Raw genomic sequence first — 22652 nt, forward strand, 5'->3', positions numbered from 1 at the left:
CTTGTCCTGATAACTAGTGTGTAAAAAATGTGACCCAGATGGTTGACTTGCTCAGGGACGTCTGATTGAGCTGTAATAAGGGTCTACAGCCCACCCACTAAACCCAAATTGGAAAAGGTGTATGTGGAAAGATGAAGAAAGTAAACTGGAAAACATTTTGATTAGATCAAGTTTCAGCAGCGTTGTGGGCCGACTGCAAGCGGACACTTTCAAAATAAACTGTGAGGCCAGAGAAAAGAAAAGAAAAATGTTCTAGCTTATAGTAATGAGAGAAGAATTTCACAAATAAATATGACAACGTTGATACTTCATGAGAGTGATTGGCGTTTTATTTATTTGTGTCATTCATTTGTTTGTTGTCATGAATGATCCACAAACAGAACAAGCAAAAGCTAATTTTTCACTAGGATAAATAAAAACAAACTTTTCTCTGCCTTTAGGTATTATACATATTTCAATTAATGTCACACGGGTTCAAAATCATGTGTTTTCCATTCATTTAAACAAAGCTATGCACGTGTACAGATTGTGTTCTCTAGGGGTGTAGTGTCTTAAATATTTACCTAACTAGATAAAACACACTCCTAATCATTTTAATATGCGCCCCCTTCCACTACATGTATATGTGTACGAGACAATAGAGCTGCATTTTTAGCGGTGTTCAGGTTGTGGTTTCAATTCAAGCATACCAACGTTTATTGCAGTGTAACACAGGGATATGATTGACAATCACCGCTTTGACTACACAAAACAACAAACATGTGAGGTTCATTACTAGAATGAAGTCAAAGAGCAGAAACAGAGTGGCAATTTGGGCTAGAATTTAAATGGCCAAGGTACAGATTTGTGGTGTGGTGGGTGTCCCCTAGTTTTACGGTTCAAAAAACATAAAATCCAAATTCTGTTAACAATTTCAACAAGCATGTTTACACGCACATCATTTTCCGATTAAGTTCTGTGGTCTGCTTAAGCCTTTAATCTGGAAAAAAGTAAACGTAATAGAATCCGTCTTCTTATTGCTTTAAAAATGATCTGGATAGGTTGATTTTTCACAACTGCACATACCTCAAGTTGTAGCACTCATAATTGCTTTCGTTTGGACATGTGCAGATCTTGACACAAAATTCCAATTCACATAAGCTTATTCCAGCTGTCCTGGAATACTAGAAACCAGAATACTGTCTGAATTTAATACACATCAGACAAAAGTCTGATAATAACCGTATAAATGCAGCATTTATCTTGAGCATCAAATGAGCGTCCAAAGACCTGAAGAGCCCCGCTCTGATCGATCTTGTGCATATGTGTGCTCTCCACGGGGGAACGGGACCGTACATTCATCTGTACTCACTATGGCGAATGATCCCTTTCTCCTTTTATGTGGCTACAGGGCTTATACTAAGAGAGTCTGCTCAGTGGCACAGATTTCCTTAAAATAGCAGCATTCATACTGAGCCTGGTGTTGTAGAAAGGAAGACATTTAGTGGAATTGGATGGAATCCATGATATTAAACAGTAGATGGGATTGTGAAGCAGCAGGAGTAATCATGCAGGGCAGCAGGCCGCAGGAATGCAAATCATCCACGCCGCTAGAAGTTAAGTTAGCAGGTGGCCTCCGCTATTCACTGGATGTCAACACTCTTTTTTAGATCGGGACCACATAACATCTGGGTGCCCTGACCACTGGTTTCAATTAGGTCAAATACAGTCACTCAATTTTCTGGCATTCAACAAACTTGTATTTTATAAAAAAAAAATATATATATTTTGTTGATAAAATCTTTATCTTGTGATCAGATGAGGTCAACATAGATTTGCATGCAAAATATTGTGGGGAAAAAAATCAGCTGGTAGAGACAGACACAGAAAATATATTTGAAAATAGATTTAATGACATACAAACACTGTTCTAAAATAATATATGCAATATTTTTCCAAAAAAAATATATTACTCAGAGTACTAATACAAGTGTATATAAAGAAGAAGAATATTTGCTCAAAGAAAAAAAAATATATATATCAAAGGTAATTTTGCATATCCACCCACTAATATCTAAAGCAAAATATTATGAAACAGTAATTGTGGGCTGCAATACTTTGGGCTATTTGAGGAGATATGTGTAGTCCTAAGACATACTCAGTGCTTTTACAACAACACTACAATAATTTTAGTAACAAAGAAAAACTGTTGTTTGTTAGTTCACAAATTCCAAAATGGCTGTTTTTTCCACTTCAAAAAAAGAATGTAATTAGGTGACTTGTATAGGGTTTAAGGCATTTACATTTATTTTGTAAAATAGCAGCAGTTCTGTTTTGGAGTGGTTGCTTACGAATTTGACAATTATGCTTGATCCTTTAAAACTCTCTCTAACTGGCCTTATGTTTTAAAATATTCTCAAAGAAAGAGCAATCAGCTATGGATCTGTGGTAAAGAGTGGTAACTTATCTACATCTCTCATATAAAAAAAAAGATGAAACGTTATTACAAAACAAAGCCAAATAAATAAGAGGAATTATGAGCTAATATATACATAATACTGTACATCAAATGTCAAAAACTATTTCTTTTGATATGTTATTCCAGCAATATGACACAGAAGCTTCTCTGTCCTCAATGACATCCACAGGACCTCACCACCATATTCCTGTACTTTTTCAGAATTACATTTGAGCTGTCATCAAAATACAGCACTGATATGGCATTCAGTTTGGTCGGTGCACAGCAAGGCTTTGGCACATTATCAGGAAACATTAGATGGACCTATGAGTGACAAAAATGGTTTATCAAACAAAAATATCTTTCAAACTGTATACATTATGAAGTACATGAACAAGGCCCAACATTTGATTTACATGTAATGAAACTGCAGTCCATTTTTAGAGCTGCTGCTGTAAACAGTTTGTAAAAATACTTAATTATGAAGCAAAGGATGCTTACCAAAGTTTGCACAATCGCATGGTTTGTCGCGTTCATATGTGCATTCAGTGGAAATGAACATTCTCCATCACAATAAAAGGCTGCATAGCCTTCTGGAGCAATAATCCAATCCTAAAATGACAGAGAGACAGAGATGAATTCTCTGGTTGAATGAAGCAGTCATCTTGTGCAGTCTTGTAATTGATTGATGTCTTGCGAGCCGCCACATGCGTTTACCTGCCATCCTAAGTCGCGGAAGCTCACGTAAAGTTCATGCTTCTTGCAGGCTTGTCTCTGTTCGCTGGTGTTCTGATCTAGATAACAGCAACAAAACGGACGTTGAGCCTTCAAACACTGAAGCAGTCGTGTTGTTTAGTCTAGTAGTGTGTGTGGGCTCAATGTGCTCTATGTTTGCAGCTGGCAGGACGTCTTTGTATATAGACTCTGAATGCAGTAAATACTCAGTAATTTGATGGCAGCAAAGAGCCCTACATTCACAAAACATCAGGTAAACTCAGCAGGTATTCCTCAAGTGAGTCATCTATGCAGAACAGAACTGTGGAATAAAACGACTGCTACTAATTAAATGCAAATGAAGGATGTTAGTGATTTATACAGAATAGTCTAGAGAAAATATGACAGGTATTACTGAAATAGGAGCCCTAGGAAATTACACCCTGAGCCTCTGTACACAGCGGGACGTTGAGCTTCTTCAAAACATGATTGTGGAGTAAAAAATCAAATCAAAATATAGCAACCCAAACATCTTGCATTCTAATAACCTGTTTTACTGTTAAAGGGATAGTTCACCCAAAAATGAAAATTGGATGTTTATCTGCTTACCCCTAGGGCATCCAAGATGTAGGTGACTTTGTTTCTTCAGTAGAACACAAACAAAGATTTTTAACTCAAACTGTTGCAGTCTGTCAGGCATAAAAATCTTTTGTGTTTTGTGTTTTGCGTTTGTGTTCTACTGAAGAAACAAAGTCACATACAGTACAGACCAAAAGTTTGGACACACCTTCTCTGTATGTGACTTTGTTTCTTCAGTAGAACACAAACGCAAAACGCAAAACACAAAACACAAAAGATTTTTAACTCAAACCGTTGCAGTCTGCAGTCTGTCAGTCATATAATTTGGTTTTGTCTGTGTATGTTTTTTTACTCTTAAAGATTTGGTAACCTTTGACTGCCATTATATGCCTGACAGACTGCAACGGTTTGAGTTAAAAATCTTTGTTTGTGTTCTACTGAAGAAACAAAGTCACCTACATCTTGGATGCCCTGGGGGTAAGCAGATAAACATCAAATTTTCATTTTTGGGTGAACTATCCCTTTAAGCAATTTACACCCATGTATTTTAGATGTAACACCATAGTGCAACTTACTTAAATTTATTGTTGCTATTTGCAATGTGTTTTTAAATATTAGGTGTGATGCTTTATGCTTTAAAATGTAGCTCTGTAGCTAATTCTGGGGCAAAGTTAGAGGTGCTAACCTGCTGCATTCAGGAGACCTTAAGGTGCTCTCTTCCTGTCAGTCATTGTGACTCCGTTTGGCGGCATTATCAGATAGATTCTTAGTCAGATCAGCATAAAGTAAAGCCTACATTACAGCTTATTCACACCAAGCACTGAACACTCAGAAACCATCTGACTGACAAGATGTGAACCAGAGTTCATTTGTGTTTTTACCTGCCATAGTTTGTCTTGATAGCATTATATTGTGTAAAATAAATAATTACACAACATTTGCCACAAGCACCTTCTTATAATGTGCCTTGAGTATCTTTTCTGTGAGTATCTGATGCCACTAGCCTGATAAATTTGGTAAATCCAGTAATTAGTTAGTAAACAAAATGTGCATTCTATTAACCTTGTTTGCCTTTGTTTGGTAAAGCTATCAATCAGACAAGAGGTTGTGAGGTCAAGACACTGCTTTTGAGTTTTTTTTTTTTTTCTGTGTAACAAGTATGTACATGAAGATGTATGTACATGCTCTGTGGCCATGTCTAGTGAAAGACAGAAGAATACAGCATAGTTCACAGCACCTCTGAATGTGTTCAAGTACTGAAATACTACACTGTACCTCCACTTTTGAGAGCTGGTGAAGATTTCGGCTGTGTTCTGCTTTTGTTTCTGTTGTGGTTCTTCCTCTTGCTTCCTGTGGCTCTTACAGAGCGGAGCAGAACCTCACTGGCTTTAAAAAAAGCAACCAGGAATGGCTGTTTGGACTGAGGTCCATTCCTTCCGATGATGCCAGCAGATTTCATGTTGATGCTTCTACCTGAAAATCAAACAGATTTATGTATCCAGTTACAGAGATCAACGTTAGACAAACAGCGGTGATTAAGTCATGAAAACCTCTTGCTGGGTGGCAAAATCACCACAACTATTTATGACAGTTTCTATGGTCCACACAGATACTTTAGTGATTGTGTACATGTCAAAGTGAGAGGGAGAGGGCTGAAAACCGATCCTAAAATGCAGACAACTTCATGGCATCAGGTTCCCATTTAAGAAAGAGGAAAAACTGGGTGTAGTCGTGACTCAAAGATGATACTTTTGTGAAGTCTCACATTGGTAAACGTGTCTGTTTTTAAGCTAATATAATGAATATGTGAATGGAAATGAAACCAGCTGCATTCATGGTCCCTATTTCCAGTAAAAAAGAGAATGCAACAATAATCAAAACAATAAAGCATATGCAGGAAAGAACACTAAAATATGACAGTCCTTAAGGTAACCAAATGTTTATCACTCAATAAATTACCCAACAAATTATTAACATCAATGGTAGTCTGGAAGACAGTTATTGTGAAGCATTACTAAATGCAAAACACATCTCATATATTTAAACTAGCGTTTCCAGTACAGTGGTGTAACTTGCTGCACTATTAATCGGATTGAGGCTGAATTTAAGTCACTGAAAGTATTGAAAATGGCATCTGAGGGCTTTTTCCTATCTGTTGTTTTATTTTTATTTTATTTATTATTTTATTTTAGATGTGTGATTCAACTGCAGGTTGCCTCTAACATCACACAATGCACTACAGCACATGCAAACTCTGTAAAAACTTTTTAATTCTCTTGACATACTAAAAGGCCCAGAAGGAAATTTGTTTATATGTGGAAGGAAGCGTATAGATTGATCTGCATGTTAACTTATTATTGTGCCCATGATCTACAGTATGTCCATGTCATATTAACAGGTTGAAAGCTGTAGTTCCAACCACATTTTTGTGATGCTGTTTTCCAATGTTTGTGGGAACTATGATTTTTGAAAACACCAAAGCACTGAACTATGCTGGAACCAATAGAACTTGTGATCCAAGTTAGCTAACAAGACTTTTGGGGAATGTTCCCCCTGGTCAGGAAATTCTAATGAATATTAGCAACATTGACCTCAAAGCTGTTGTGTCCCTTCATTACATAGTTTGAATGACCACAAGCGTAAACAACATTTGTCTTACAAAGATATTGCATGACTAGTGCACAGCTTGGGAACATTTTAGCTTTTTGTCCAACAGACATTGACCAGTGATCAAAGGAATAAATTTCATGAGCATTCCTATTCATGAAACACTCTGTCAGTGATTTCTCAAGCAAAACTGGAGCATAATGTGTGGAGTGGCATTATACTCCACAGAGCTGGGTAGTAACTGCTTACATGTAATCTGAATTACGTGTATTTTATCAGATTTCATGACATTGTTCACACCATGGCAGTTCTGTCATGACCACTCTCTGAGAGTTTTAGCTTGGTAATATACATGGAAATGTTAATATGGTATTGGCAGAATAGATCTGCTACACTGCTGCTGCTGTTCCTGCCAATAAATCCACATACAGTACATGCTGCTGTTGTACATATAACATATGTGACCCTGGACCACAAAACCAGTCTTAAGTCGCTGGGGTATATTTGTAGCAATAGCCAAAAATACATTGTATGGGTCAAAATTATTGATTTTTCTTTTATGCCAAAAATCATTAGGAAATTAAGTAAAGATCATGTTCCATGAAGATTTTTTGTAAAATTCCTACTATAAATATATCAAAATGTAATTTTTGATTAGTAATATGCATTGTTAAGTACTTAATTTGGAGAACTTTAAAGGTGATTTTCTCAGTATTTTGATTTTTTTTTTTTTGCACCCTCAGATTCCAGATTTTCAAATAGATGTATCTCGGCCAAATATTGTCCTATCCTAACCATACATCAACAGAAAGCGTATTGAACTTTCATATGTTGTATACATCTCAGTTTTGTAAAATTTAACCTTATGATTGGTTTTGTGGTCCAGGGTCACATATATGAAATAACCCCTTATATATAACATACATGACATTATAGCATGCTCCAACTGCTACAGCAAGCTCTAGCCAAGTATTTGAAAGTTGAGCAGCAAGTTCATTGGCTGCTGATTTGAAAGAAGCCAATTAGCTGCATGTGATTATGTGATTATATAAGATTGAATTCCAACATATTGGCCTGCGCCATTTAGAGATTCATGACAAAACTTTGTATTAAATCATTCATAATTCATTGATTCTTCCTAATTCTTCTTTTTTCTCTCTCTCTATTAAATTGTCTTTTGGTGTCATACCATTTAGCTTTGACCATATTCACAATATTGAATGGCCACGTAAATAAATTTGCGAACCATGCTTTTGAAATTCAAAGCAATTAAACCGTGTTTGAAACATACAGTGTCTTCATCATATCCAGTGACCTAATTGATAATTCTGGATATCTGGACAAAATTTTTTCAAACCTGAAATACTTTGGGCATGTAAAGTCATTGCTGTTTTCATGTTTACTAATTTTTGTTTATGCAATGCAAGGATTCCCACGAAAAAAAAAAAAAAAAAAAAACGTTTTTGTCAGCCAACCAGCTTTAACATAAAATACTTACTTGAAATATCTCTGCCGGTTAATGGTCCCATTGACAAGCAGGTAAACAAATTAAATATTTCTCTTTTCAGTGCTCAAGTGTTTAAAAATGTATTTTACATTTTTATGATTGAATTAATTATTCAATTTTTATCAACTCACAATCCCACTGCAGTTCTTACATTTACAGTTTAATATAATGTTTAATGCAATTTATGTTGATATAAAAAAAGGAATGTATTTTCTTTCTCTTTGCTTTATGTCAATATAGTATGGTAAGTTTAAAACAAGTTAGATACAAATAATTCTAAAAAGTAGTCAGAATACATTACCTAAAGAGATCAAACTAGATAATATTACCCACTACAGTTTTCAACATGTAATCTGCAATCATTAATGGACTACAATTGTAATCTACCCAGTTTTCAGTAGCATCCTTTAACTGCATTCTCTGACCTTGCATAAACTGTATGAGTGGCCCTAATTAAAGCATAGATGTGACTGTCTTACCGTCAGTGGTCTCCACGCAGAGCTGAAGGCCCATGTTCTGCTGCGGGTTCAGGACCCAGTGATTACTAGTGGCTGTGATGTCAAACACCAGCCACCCCCCATCAGTAGCACGGATCTTTTTCGAGTCCAAGAGAAATGTTTCAGCATCCCTAATGAGACAATTAGAATGCACTATGACAATGTGATTTACATTGCATTTTTGAATATAATATTTCACTGTCCCCCACAAATAGACGAATGTTAAACTGTAATGATATGTTTAAAATCGGAGACAAATGAGTTAGATTTTGCTAATTGCAGTCATTCTGCATCTTAATTAGTAATGTTGATTATAACATACAAAAACAAATATTGAAATGAGTGCAACTACATTTTCTCTCAACCCTTCCTTTTCATCTCGACCACAATTTTGTCAACAAGCCATTCCTGTTCATCTACTTAACTGACGTTCCAAAACAGCACATGGGCCACACAGTGAGACAGCAGCCCTGATCTCACAGACAGGAAAAATGATCAGAGACAGTGGCACGTCCCAGCTTGCCACAATGAGGGCGGGCGCACCGCACCACCGCATTCTGTGTCCCTGTTACAACTCAATATCCTCATTTTCTTTTCAACCTTGGTGTGACCAACTGAATGCAACTGACATAAAGTACATCATACACACTGCCTCAAAAGAAAGGGAGAGAAGAAAATAGACATGAATACATGTTTTCAGAACTTACTAAGTATCATGGGATTCTTTGAAGTACCTTGGAGTGCCATGTGAATACCATCACTAATGGTACATCATTCATAGTGTGCTGTTAAAGATTCAGATTCCCCTACAAAATACCAAAAATTATTATTTTAGTACTTCTAGAAAATTAACCCTAACCCATGAAAAATTTGTTCTAAACCAAATATTCTAAACAAAAACAATAGTATTTTTCTGTATTTATATTTATTAGAGGACCATCTGTTATGACAAAAACTTTGTTCTGAATGTTTATCTTTAATTACCCTTTGCCATGTGAACAACCAGCTGGTAATTACACTGATTTAACTCTCACGCACTTCCAGTTCAGCATAACACATTAAAAGTTCTTGGTTCATTTCCAGTTGGACATGACAAAAGTAATGACTTGCGGTTCAGTGAAAAAGTCAAGAACTGCTCTGACCGATTCAGCCAGTGAGGAAGTCATTACACTGATTCACACCAATAACTCACAAGTTTTTTGAGTCAATTCATTAAAACGATTCGGCTCATTACAGTCACTTGCGAACTGAACATCAAACACAGCCAGAGAGGACAATGCACTAGAAACATGTGTGGCCTATTTACTGTCATGGCACCCAGGCTTTCATTCAATTCAGATTTTTCTCTGCTGAACAGAAACTTAATGTCATCCGGTTCTAATATACAGCATATATAATTGAACTAGTTTTGAATAAGAATTGGTTCGCTATTCTCATTATGATATCAAGGTACCGCCACAATACTATTTTGTAAAGGTGTTTTACTGCCATGCCTTTAACACTCACAGTGGGCACGCTTTGGCAGGCTACAAGAAGTGGGTGCTAAGTTGTGAAACACTAAATTCCACTAATCACAAGAAAATAGCAGTATGGACACAGGAGTGAATGTGTGAACTTGTCAGACATGGACGCCTCATAAACACAGCCATGAGGAAGGGTTCCAGGGCCTCTGATGGCAGAATCCATTATAAACTCCTGTTTCATTGCCCCAGGAGAGCCGTATCTCCACTTACATGTTTCAGCTGCATTCATTCATGGTGAGAAAAGGCCCTGTCTACATTGTGCCCAAGTATGACTCAAGATAAGTCACGGGTCTTAATCTAGATTAGAAGACCATTAGAACCGTGAAGAGGCAGGTGGGCACACACTCACTTTTAGGAAGCTTTGTCTCTTGATGCAGAGGCCTCTATTAAGGCCAGATGGCCCTGTCTGGGGTGCAAGCGCTCTGACAAGCAGCCGAGATATGCAAAGAGTGATAACTGATGGACTTTCAAGACTTTCATAAGTGCTGGAACTTGCAAATGAGCTGTTAATGGAAAGCTTTATCCATGGCCATTACCAGCAAGTATATCTGGTGAGACTGAGGAAGAACAGGTTTGCTTTGGTTCGGGTGGGCTCTGGTTAAGCGAAAATATTCCTAGCGGACAAGAGGTGGTCTGAACCTTTACGGAACAGAGTTGAACTGATGTCATGGTCTTTTAGTTGAGCCCAGATGGCTATATCTTAAAAAAAAAAATCAGCAAAGCTGGTGTAGTTTTCTTAGGGAAAATGTTTCCATCATTCCACAATGGCTATGCAATCTTCATTGTGAACTGAAGGCACAGGTTGGACCTCCCATGTTTTAGATGTTAAGAAGGACTTGTATTACTATTCTAACTCAAACCTTATTGAGCTAAATTGATGTGAGCAATGCAACAGGTTCAATATCTATAATATATCTTGGTTTCCACATCTTATGAACAATGAATTGAAATGAAAAAGATTTTTCCCACAAAATAATTTTGTAGAGGCTTATAGGAGTAGTTCACTTCCAGAACAAAAATGTACAGATAATGTAACTAATGATCACCCCCTTGTCATTCAAGATTTTCATGTCTTTCTTTCTTCAGTCGTAAATAAATTATGTTTTTTAAGGAAAACATTTCAGGATTTCTTTCCATATAGTGGACTTCTATGGTGCTTCTGAGTTTGAACTTCCAAAATGCAGTTTAAATGGGCTCTAAACGATCTATCGAAACAAATGGTTATTTTCTTAAAAAATTTACCATTTATATACTTTTTAACCTCAAATGCTCATCTTGTCTAGCTCTGCGTCAACTCTGTGTATTCCGGTTCAATACAGTTAGGGTATGTCGAAAAACTCTGGGTGGGTTGGTAATTCTGCAGCGATGTGGGACGATTGAAGTTGGAGGAGAAAATGAGATGGGAGTTTTTTGACATACCCTAACTGTCTTGAACCAGAATACACAGAGGTCAGGCTGAGCTAGACAAGACCAGCGTTTGAGGTTAAAAAGTATATAAATTGCATTTTTTTTTTAAATAACCAATCGTTTTCGCTAGATAAGACCCTTCTTCCTCGACTGGGATCGTTCAGAACCCTTTGAAGCTGAATTTAAACTGCATTTTGGAAGTTCAAACTCACGGCCACCATTGAAGTCCACTATATGGAGAGAAATCCTGAAATGTTTTCCTCCAAAACATAATTTCTTTATGACTAAAGAAAGAAAGACATGAACATTTCGGATGACAAGGGGGTGAGTATATTATCTGTAAATTTTAATAGCTTTTTAATATACTACCTGAGGATAACTTAAAAATAAAGACTATTAAAACTTGTTATTTCTCAGTAAATCATAAAAGAGTTTTGTTCTTTTTTCCTCTACACTTCAAAAGTTCATATAATACTTGAGTGATGATGAAGGTGAACAGAATTGCCTTGCTGTGCAAAAAAAAAGTGCTCAAGTTGGAGGATTACATAATGAATGTAGTAATGAATGGATAGATTTAAGGCAGGAGATGGGGTGACGGAGGGATGCTGGAAGAATCATCATGGTACTGAGGTGCGCAGCTGTTTATATACTCTTGCATTATGATTGACAGGATCAAATGAACTAGCTCCTCCTTAACCTTGGTTTTAAAACTCCATAAAGTAAATCTTCTTTTGTGGAATACTCAGAATGATAAAGATACCAGTCTGCCATCTGGATTTTTTTACATTCAGCAAAAGCAATGATATTAGTTACATATTAATAGATCCTGTAGTAAATGTGGTAGCTTACAGTATGTTGTAAAAGCAAAGCTAGAGACACGTGTTCCTGAATCATGTTACACAACATCAGTCTTGGAACAAGTTCCAAAATATGTTACATTAATATTAGCCAAATGTATTTAACTTTTTCCACAGATTTTCTTTTGAAAACAGTAAAATGACTAATCCCAGACATTGTGTACCACTGTCAGTCTTTCAATGGTGACAGATTACAGTCTTAAAACATCCTGACGCATTCAGTTTAATCGTCACAAGGGAAACCTCTAGACAGACTCCAGACTCACTCGTGTAAACAGGATGTCCTTTTATTTTCCGCTTGATTGCCTGCCTAAAGTGTTTCACAGACCAGGCAGAGCTTTAAGAGACTATCCTACAGGTTTAATTGGAAGTCAGGTTTCACTTAAACTCAACGTGTTACTCTGGGGCAAAAACCGCCGCTGATGCTTAGTTCAGCTGTAAAAGAGCTTTATCAACACAGCATCATTAGTGTGTGTAGTATGTTTTATGTACTGTATGAAATTTAAAGACTAATTATCTGAGGTTCACAGAATACCCAGTGCCATTAGGACATTTATAATAGTACAAAAGGTTTTTCTTTCAATTTTGGGATTTTCTATTCACTGAAGACTGGAGTAATTATGCTGAAAATTCAGCTTTGCATCACATGAATAAATTACATTTTAAAATATATTCCAATAGAAATAGTTATTCTAAATGTTAATTATATTTCACAATATATCTTTCGACTCTTGGTTTTGGTATACATACTTTCATATACATGAAAAATATCTTACTGACCCCAAACTTTTGCATACACTCTTAAAAATAAAGGTGCTTTAAAAGGTTCTTCGAAACAATGCCATAGAAGAACCATTTTTGGTTCCACAAAGAACCATTCAGTCAAAGGTTCTTTAAAGAACTATCTCTTTCTTACCTTTTTATAATCTGAAGAACCTTCTTTCACCACAAAGAACCTTTTGTGAAACAGAAAGGTTCATAAGATTTTAAAGGTTCTTTATGGAAGCATTTAAATAAAAAAGTTTCTTCTATGGCATTGTGAAGCACCTTTATTTTTAAGAGTGTAGTATAGTGCACATCTATTTTGTTGTCCTCCATTTTTAGAATGTGCAAATATATCTACAGACATTTGTAAGTTGATAGAGTGTTTATATATATGTTTGGCATATTCTTTTTAGATAGCCATCAATATGATCCTACACCACCTGTCAAAAGGCATGTCTACTCATCAATATTTCTATAAAGTGAAAATATAAAATAACACAAGTATGGGAATAATGTTGCGACCAAGAAACTATTTGAGCCTCTTCGTTCTCTCAACTAAATTCACAAGGTTTACTCTGTGATGCTTTTTAAAATGGATTCGAAGAAGTATGCACTACACATTTATTGGCTGCTTTTCCTTTGCTCCATCTGTTGCAACTCCTGACAGCATTATTAAAATCATGAGGGGAATTCCCTTAGAATTAATTATGTCCGCTAACAATGGTGTTTTATTTGCAGGTGCTGTTTGTGTTCTTTTATTTCATTTTGTAAAGAAATCCTGCTTTCTGTAAAAAGTCATTTAAGGAATGGGACCATGAGAAACATTAATTCGCTCTAGTGTGTCCAAACTTTGAATGCTAGTGTAAAATGAGTCAAGATCTCACCTGTTTGGATATTCTTTGATGACTTGGTATATGGTGACCTTGAGTGTGATGTTTTCATATCTGCCGTGACTTTGATCCTTATAAATTCTGAACTCGGCGGCGGTCACTGCCTCACCTTCCGGAATCTGAGTCAGGTCGAAACGAAACTCCCTGTAGTGTCGTCTGTGATGGGAGAAATCCTTATCTCTCTCAACTGCACGGAAACACAAAACGCACAATGAGAAGCTGCACTGGACTCATTTGTTTTACACTGTAGGACGGAGGAAGACTATAACACACGTAAAATGTGTCAGGAGTCATTCATCAAAATCGTCAACATTCCACGCCTAATCCAAACATTTGGACCACCAACAAAAGCAATATCCAGTCCATTAAAGCAGCCATCTAAGCACAGGTAGCAGCCGCTACACAAGCCCTTCCCTGTATGCTCTATCCATGATGAATGGGCTGTCAGGTAAGAAAAACAGGCCTTCACTAATAACACACTGCATTAACAGAGAAAAGCTGACATGACACAAATTTCAAGTGAACAATGTATGACAAGTTTTCCACTCTGATATTCTGACCTCCCAAGATTCCCATTTCTAATCTGCTGCAAATACCATGTGGGTTAGATGTTATCACTGTCAGAAATTTAGTGCTACCTCTTAAACGTGTCATAAATGGTGGAAACCTTAACGAGAAATCAGTTTTGATATATTGGAGGTGCCAAGTAGATAAGGCTTTCTCTATATATCTAGAAACTGCTCGGCCAGATGGCGATTAAGCATTGCATTCAATGTGTGTTTTAACCCTTGAACAGGCCTCTGTAAATTCAGTAGGGCACCAACTACTCAACCTGACTGCACCCTCTCTACTATTCTGATGCACAAAATTAAATAAATTAACAAAATAATTAGTTATTATGGTTGCTAATTATCACTGCAGTTGTCAAGAATACAGGATTCACATTTCAGACTTTTAACCTGTTTTAATTAGAAGAGATGTTTGAGGTGGGACAGAAACAAATGCTGATGGTACATCGGAAAATGCTGAAAAATGCATTCCAATAGACATCTCAAGTATTTGGTAGACATTAAACTGTTGGGTTTGTGAAACTAAACACTGCTGTTAGTATTACTGAACTAGAAAATGCAAAGGAACAAAACTGTTCCAAAATTAATCTTCTGTTTGTGTTAATTCCATGTTCTGAAGCTTTTACATTTACATTTATTCATTTAGCAGACGCTTTTATCCAAAGCGACTTACAATTGGGGAATACAACAAGCGATTCATCCTAAGGAGGCAGATCGACGTAGGAAGTGTTGCCTAAAACATGCATAGGGTAATATGCAGATATACAGCACTGCTTATGAAGCAGCAGAGCTGAAGTGTGTTTGTTTTGTGGTGCCGGTGAAATAGCGCAGCTCGGCTCCTCTGATAGTTTATCTACAGTGAAAGTCTGTAGTTACTTAACACGGAGAGGTCAGAGGGCAGGCCACAGTTACACCAGCTGGCCAGACTCAACTTCAGCATCCTGGCTGCTAATTAAGAACAGAGGAAGGGGATCTAGTGCTTTCAGGGCAATACAGAGATATTGTTGAATTCATTTAGTACATTCATTTCAAGAGATCACTGGAGGAGTTCAAGTGTATTTTGCCTGAATGGCAATGATCCAGTGTTTACCTATGAATGAAGGCTTGCGCAAAATTCTACATTTGCTCTACCTATAGCTGTTGTTTTTCTTTACCATGAGTATAGACAAGCTGCTTTTTTGAACTCATGAACTACAGCATCAACACGTTTTGAAACGCAGGGCTGCAACGTATCCAGGACCCTTTTAGCAGATCCTTTTAGTCTCGCCGTACATTGAAAGAGCCGCAGCACTTTGAAAGCAGACGCTGTACATGCCCTCATTCTCCTGAGTGAAAACACATGGAGCGCAGTTAAGGTGATGATGGGGGACTCTACCTTATCACACACGTTTATTTACTCTGCCAAATCTGAGGCCCAAACTTTGTTTATACTGAACTCCCTTTTGTCTTTTTGTGACAAATCCGTAAAAAACACAAATTCATACAAGATTTTTGTGATTCACCTGGGTGTAGGATTTTATCCTCTCCATAAACAAAACACTGACCTTTAAAAGCATGTCCTTTAATGGAAAAACAAGCAAAAACTATGGCTAGACCAGCATCTAATGCATCAATTAGATTAGCACAGACAGAAAAAAGGCCCTAGCTACTGGCACCAGATTACCAGATTTAGACCAAAAGCGGCCTTTCTTCAAGCTCTTTCCTCTGCTTAACAACAGGAAGTAATTAAGGCAAATTATCCCCAGGTCAGACAGTCACTTGATAAGTTTACATGAACTGGGAGGTGAGAGGTCACAGCCACTGAAGTTGTATACAGTTCAGCGTATACTTATCGTCTTATCGCAGCATTCTTCAAATAACAGCAAAAAAACATTTATTACTAACGACAGGATATTAACAAACCCTGCATGCACGTCCTTCATGATTTGCTTCACATTTTCTACTCTCTTCGCTACGGTATGTGCATGTATGTTTTCTAAGAAGTATATTCTGATATAATGACACTCTTTATAGCCACATTTTTATTTTCTCTCTAACCTGCAATTGCCTCAGAGTTTCCAGTAACCATACAGTCCTATATATACACCGTTTATAGAGTTTTCAAGGACAGCGTAAATGTGGAGGTCTATATTCCAGTAATATGACAAAAAAAAAGTCACCTGCTATTTTAACACTGAGGAAGTTGGATTCAAAAGAAGGCACTATATTTAAAATCCAAAATATGATCTATGACAAAGATATTAATTTCTTACAAAAACATACGTTTGCAAGGAAAAGGACATAGCAATAGTGTAAAACTGTTTAATATAACAAGAATTATTATTGGAAAACTCGCAAAAATAGCCTAATTAGAAATGTAAAATGACTTAAGTGCAGGACATCATCAAACGGCCTCAAAGTGAATATCGATGACATTTTTACACAGCATTGTTGTTGAAAAATAATGCATTCATTCAAAATCGCTTTTTTTCCACAATAAAGATGTTTTAACTTAAATAATCAGCAATTGGACATCATCTAAATATATATACTTTTTTTTACTTTGTTTTTGTTAAACAAACCATGTAAGAAGCTTGTTTACTCAGCTCAGTACTTCTAGACTCCCGTGTGTCTACTAAATTCAATAGGCTATAATTTTACATTTTATAAACTTGGTGAAGCACTAAATCTGTAATATTGTGACAAACGAAACGCTAGCTGGCAATTATCAATAATTACCATTTAAAATCAGGAGCTAGGCTGTAATTGCATTCCTTCAGCTCCAAAATGATAATCGTGTTAAAGGATCAGATTGGCATTTTTTAATTAGTGTAATTTTATAAAAAACTAAATATAAATATTTTTTTCTTGCAGGAACAAAAAAAAAAATACGTTCGGTTTCTCTGAGATATAAACCATGAATAAAGGCGATACATTTTCACATTCTAACATTCTCTGCCTGGCATAAACTCTGTAGAGATGCATTCCAGCTAAATGTTTATTTCTTTCTACTTTATTTTTACACAGTGTGACACAAAATAACAAGAGTGTCATTCTACTAGATATTAATCACCTTTCTGAAAAGTGCATCAATGTAGAGATAAAAAAAAAATATCTAATACATTTTTCCTGCGGGTTTTGATTAAGTCAACAAATTTGAAATGTGAACCAGCCTACAAATATGAATATTTTACACATACAATGTTCAGGTGAATTTGGACAGAACGCGACACGCAGTAAGAGAAAACCCTGCCACCCAATTTATACGTACCTAGATTGACAAAACTCATCACCATATCCGCGTCATTGAGAAAGTTAGTGTCGTGCGCGGTGGCCAAAGGCGGACTCTGGCTGGTCAACGGTGCCGGGCGGTACGGCTGCTGCGGCGCGCTCGAGTATCCATGTGGAACTCCAGAAGCGCTTTTACGCAGTTTCCCAGAGAGCGTTTTCCCGAGAATCGCTTCCTCCTCTTCGGTCGTCATCGCGTTGTACAGGTCCAGCATGAAGAGAGGTGCCGACGACGCTTGTTTACCCGGGGAAAAGGGCCTGGGACGGTGAGGCAAGCCCAGGATGGAGAGGATTTCTCTCTGGATCTCTCGCCGCTCGTGGTTGCGCAACCGCCTGTAAATAAAGCTCGAATGCACATGGTTGTCTCCTAAACCGCACTGAACGCCGTGAAGAAAACCGAGACAGCTCCACAAAAGTCCAAATGTTGGCGCTCTCATCTTTATCTCTCAGGATGATGCTTTCACCAAGCGAGTGCTGGGTTGATGATGGTGCTCTCCATGGTGCACCATTAATAGCTAACTTTGTTCAGGTTCTTTATTAATCAAGTCTTTATTCCGTATTTCCCCTCAAACCTAGAATGAATTCCTTCTTAGGCTTCAAGGTGATGCCTCAGGTCAGCTGTTGCTTGCGCTGTGCCATTCCTAGGCAACATCTTCACTGCTGTCATTAAACTGAATTGAATTCTGAATTGAATTGTTTCACATCAAACAGATAATGCAAAAAACAGAGAGAGAATCAACTTACAAAAGACTCTTCACCTGTGCGTTTACTGAAACCAGCACCGACAGCCTGAGAACAGAAGCGCGCAGCCTCAGGAGTCAGTGCATGAACTAGCTCAAGTTGTGCATGCACCGACAGAAGACTACATCCCTGAAAAAGTGTTGAAAGCAGTAGTCCGTCCCACACTCTGGAGGGTTTGCATCAACCTCTAGCGGTCGTATATAAAACATCGTTGACCGGGGGCATGAATGCAAGCTCACCGTGAAATGAGAGACACTTGATATATGAGACCTTTCGTGATTAGTCAAAGGAAAAGTCCAGGCGGGCAAACACCTGTCCGCTTTATTTCAGCGTTGCTCGGTCTATTGGCGACAATTGAGTGCGTTTTTCCAAGCAATAGTTTTCTATGGCAGTGGCATCATTTGGACATCTGTTGTTATTATTTTAACTTCTAAAATGGCAATTAAGAGACTTTTACAAGTTTCAACTTTAAACTTGCATAAACGCTGGGCTCTGTAATACATACAGTATGCAATACGAAGGTATTATAACTACAATTTATAAATTGAACTGTTAATTTGCACTTAAATATATGAAAGTGGATCATTTTAGGTTATCTCGGATAAAATCCTAAAGGGCAAGTCTTATTAGGGACCATCCAAAATGAAAGAAAGGGGAACAGCGACACCTAGGATTGTGGCTTAGCCTGAGTGAAATTGCAGGACTATTAACATTACCTAATTGGAATGATTTGATTTGATCAGCTGTTAAAAATAATGATTTAATGATTAACAATTTTCTGATAAAAATGTATCACCGTGTGTAGGATTTTCAACACATTGAGGTTTTTGCATAAAACTCCTATTATTTTATGGCCTTGTTATGGGACATAAAAATTCTGCGAATCACATGCTGGAAATTATAGTAAACATTTCCCACATCATACTATTTTTGTTACAGAACATAAACCAACAACATCAACAAAAATAATAAAAAAAGGTTTTAATTAATATTATCAAAAGTCATTCAAACACATGAAAGTTATAAAAAATCACTGCAAAAATAAGAAAGCGTGCTCACAGGAGAAGCTGTAACTGATATCAGCTCTTATAAATAACAACAACAAAAAAAAAAAAATTATACATTTATGGGAAGGTGAGCTTTATTACACTCTACTACACCCCCTTTATCGATCAAGGGTAAAATTTGCTTTCAGAATTGTCATTCATGACAATTTGCCGTAGAGAAAGGTGAATTAAAATGTATAAAATAAATCTATTCAATTTACCTTTTTTATATTTAATATAGATATTATCTAATCACACTCACATTTGTAATCTGAAGTGTAGTGTAGAGTTCCCACGACTATAAATTGTGACCCCAGTCCTGGTGAATGAATAAAATCTTAAAACATTCACAGAAAAAAAAAAAAAAAAAAAAAAAGGGACATTTATGAATTTTTACATAAAAATATTACAGGATAAAATTTGACATTTCAAGATGTAATCAAAAATGCCTGGAAAATTCATGGGAATTTGGTGGTCAAAAATGTGGGAACTCTAGTAAGCAATACCTAAAAGGGACGAGGCTTATCATAGGTATCTGAGAGACATCAATATAAGAAAGAAGGCATAAAGCGTTGCAGAACTACTCTCACATCTGTCATAAAAAGCTTGCAAGCAGTACATGAAACATCCGACCAAAAAGAAACACAGACGCAAAATGGACAGTAAATCTAGTTTCATAAATACGAGATGATTGGCTGGTGATGGTTGAACGCCACTGGGGGGAGCAAGAGATTCAGGAAGTAAGTCGATGTCTAGGTAGAATTTCCACTGCGAGCATCGCAGAGCTCCTCACACTGGATGCTTTTCACAAGTATTCGGCTGATGAGTTTCATTCCTCATGACAAACAGAGTGAATATATCATGGCACATCTCAGCTCGTGACACAGAAAGACAAGTGTTGAATTAAGTCACGGACAATCGGTGGTGTTAATGTAGGCAACATCATCTTAGTATTTACACTTTAAGAGGTACTTCATGTGTCCATGAGTGTGAGACACTCTTGAAAAATATGATCATCCTGAGATTGGAAAGACTTTGCTGTTATTGTTTTCTTTCATTCACTGAACAGCACCGCATCCAGACTGCATTTCTGCATTTCAGCCAAAGCTGTGTCAATAATTTGGCCCTTTACTGAAAGGATCTCTTCGCAACATTGCGCCATAGCACAGGGAAGGATGGCACACGCCGGGCTGACCGGGATCACCGGGGTGCCCCCTCTTCCCCTCCTCGCCGGTGTGACCAGGTGGGCCCGGCTTACCTGGGTGACCTGGTTTTCCGACCCCTGGTGGCCCCACTGGACCTGAAACAAAATAAAGTGTCTGTAAAGTAATGTGACTACCTATATTACTTGACTTTATTTATCATTAAATGTTATATCATTAATCGAACTTAATTTGATGTACTATGGAGATTGCAACCTTCCTTTAGAAAGAGAATTCTATTGACAGATGGGCAGTTCAAATATATTAGACCTGACAAACAAGAGTAGAGTGAACCGCTGTTGCTCATTTCACGGCCAGATAGAGTGGGAAATTGTCATGGAAAACTATATTTCTTGCAAACAAACAAAAATGTATCTGCTCACCTGGTGGTCCTGGGAGACCTGGGTCTCCAATTTGTGACCGTCCTTGATTTCCTTTCTCACCCTGTTCTCCTGGATCCCCTAAACATAACCAGAAAAAAAAAAAAAAAAAAAAAAAAACATTTTCTGTATGTTCAAAACAAACCATTTAAATAAAATCTGATACAGATTTTACTTTTAAAGCTTCCTTAAGCTACTGTAGGAAAATTTGACAAATGCCTTATTTGAATGGGATTAGTTTGAGAATGTTTAGAGTTTAGAAAGATTAGCAAATTCAACAATTCATTGAGAAATCTAATCATGCAATGCCCATGCTTACTGATATTCTATTATTCCAATGCTGTCATTTTAATATCAGGATCAGGCAAGACATGCATGGAATAAATCCCCACAAATAAGAACTGTCAACTCAAACATTAGTAAAAAAAAAACTATTTAAATAGGGATAGAGAGAAATGTCTTTGTAGTTTATTTACTCATGTAGCTACTATAATTAAAGATTACAATGAGTTTTTTTTTCAATTATTATTTTTTTTTTAAATTTAACCCCTTCAGACCCTGCATCCATTGAAATTGACATCACATGATTTTTTTTTGTTTAAACCAATAAAATGTTATGTTTTTTTTTATATGAGCAATGTCTTTTATTATTATCCATCCATCACTGATTGGTCCCTGATCAACCAATCACAATGAAGATATGACTCCTAACTTAATCTGATTGAGCTACAGGCATCAAAATAGAGAGACATGATAACCAGCTTGTAACGATCAGCCTTCCAGGCTGGATTACAAGATAAACAGGAAGAGGAGGAAGCCCACATTTTACCTTTTATATGCAGAGTTATGTTAATGGTAGCCTCATCAACTTGCACCTATTATAAAATTAAGACTCTCAAATGATAATATTAAAAGTTATTTTAGATAGACCTCCTCTCACTCTAGAGCCCTCCCCTCCCCAGAGCTCTGCCTAGATAACAATGTCAGCTTTCTATGAGCCTCCTTGATAGCTGGTCTTGAGCACTGGATGTAGTCAGGCTTCCGCTCGTTTTAGAGAGTCGTCATGCTGAAGCCTCTGTCCTAAGAACTTGGTCAGGCAGTGGTGCCAAGTTGTTAAGCTCTCTGTGAGCCTCCTTGGCTAGCTGCCTCTGCAGAGGACTGTTGCCAAGCTTCCTCTTGCTATAGAGCGTCTTCCTGCTGAGGCCTCCACTCCTCAGAGCTCTACCTGAGCAGCAGTTTTAAGTTGTTTGGTGCTATATGTGCCCCCTTGATAGCTATTCTTGACTAGGACATAGTTAGACCTCCACTGGCTTTAGAGATTAGTCGTATTGAGGCTTTTGTTCTTGGAGCTCGAATTAGGGTTGTGCCAGGTTGTGAAGCTCTCTGGGACCTCCCTGGTTACTAAAGACCCCGCTAAGTCTCCTCTCCCCTCTTGAGCGTTATCTCTTTGAGGTCTCTGTTCCCCAGAACTCTATCTGAATTGCAATTGCAAGTGTTTAGGCTCTCTGTGAGCCTCCTTGGAAGCTGTCACTAGTGTTAAACATAGTTAGCCTTCCTCTCGCTTTAGAGAGATGTCATACTAGGGGCATCCCTTCTCAGAGCTCGATTAGGCAGTGGTAGTGATTTGCAGGTTCTCTTTGAGTTGAGAGTTTTTGTTAGGCCTC

The 22652-nt window shown here is 37.2% G+C and overlaps 2 protein-coding genes across 2 annotated transcripts in view; both read right to left on the reverse strand.

The window, feature by feature from the left end:
• Positions 1–1870: 1870 nt before the first annotated feature.
• Positions 1871–18479, reverse strand: bmp5 (bone morphogenetic protein 5). The gene is made up of 7 exons (XM_073834279.1): positions 17603–18479; positions 13778–13970; positions 8324–8472; positions 5006–5203; positions 3155–3231; positions 2939–3049; positions 1871–2761 (listed from the first exon to the last, which is right to left on the reverse strand). Exons 1-7 carry the CDS (start codon positions 18054–18056, stop codon positions 2612–2614), a joined length of 1332 nt encoding a protein of 443 aa, XP_073690380.1. The 5' UTR covers positions 18057–18479; the 3' UTR covers positions 1871–2611.
• An 847-nt stretch (positions 18480–19326) lies between these two features.
• Positions 19327–22652, reverse strand: part of col21a1 (collagen, type XXI, alpha 1) — a 68330-nt gene continuing 65004 nt past the window's right edge. The window contains exons 28-29 of the mRNA XM_073834278.1: positions 20992–21069; positions 19327–20706 (exon numbers count right to left, since the gene is read on the reverse strand). Of these exons, the coding sequence (XP_073690379.1) occupies positions 20519–20706; positions 20992–21069 (266 nt within the window). The 3' untranslated portion in view covers positions 19327–20518. The remainder of the gene's footprint in view (positions 20707–20991; positions 21070–22652) is intronic.

This window comes from Garra rufa, chromosome 2 (assembly GCF_049309525.1).
Source record: "Garra rufa chromosome 2, GarRuf1.0, whole genome shotgun sequence".
Lineage (NCBI taxonomy): Eukaryota > Metazoa > Chordata > Actinopteri > Cypriniformes > Cyprinidae > Garra > Garra rufa.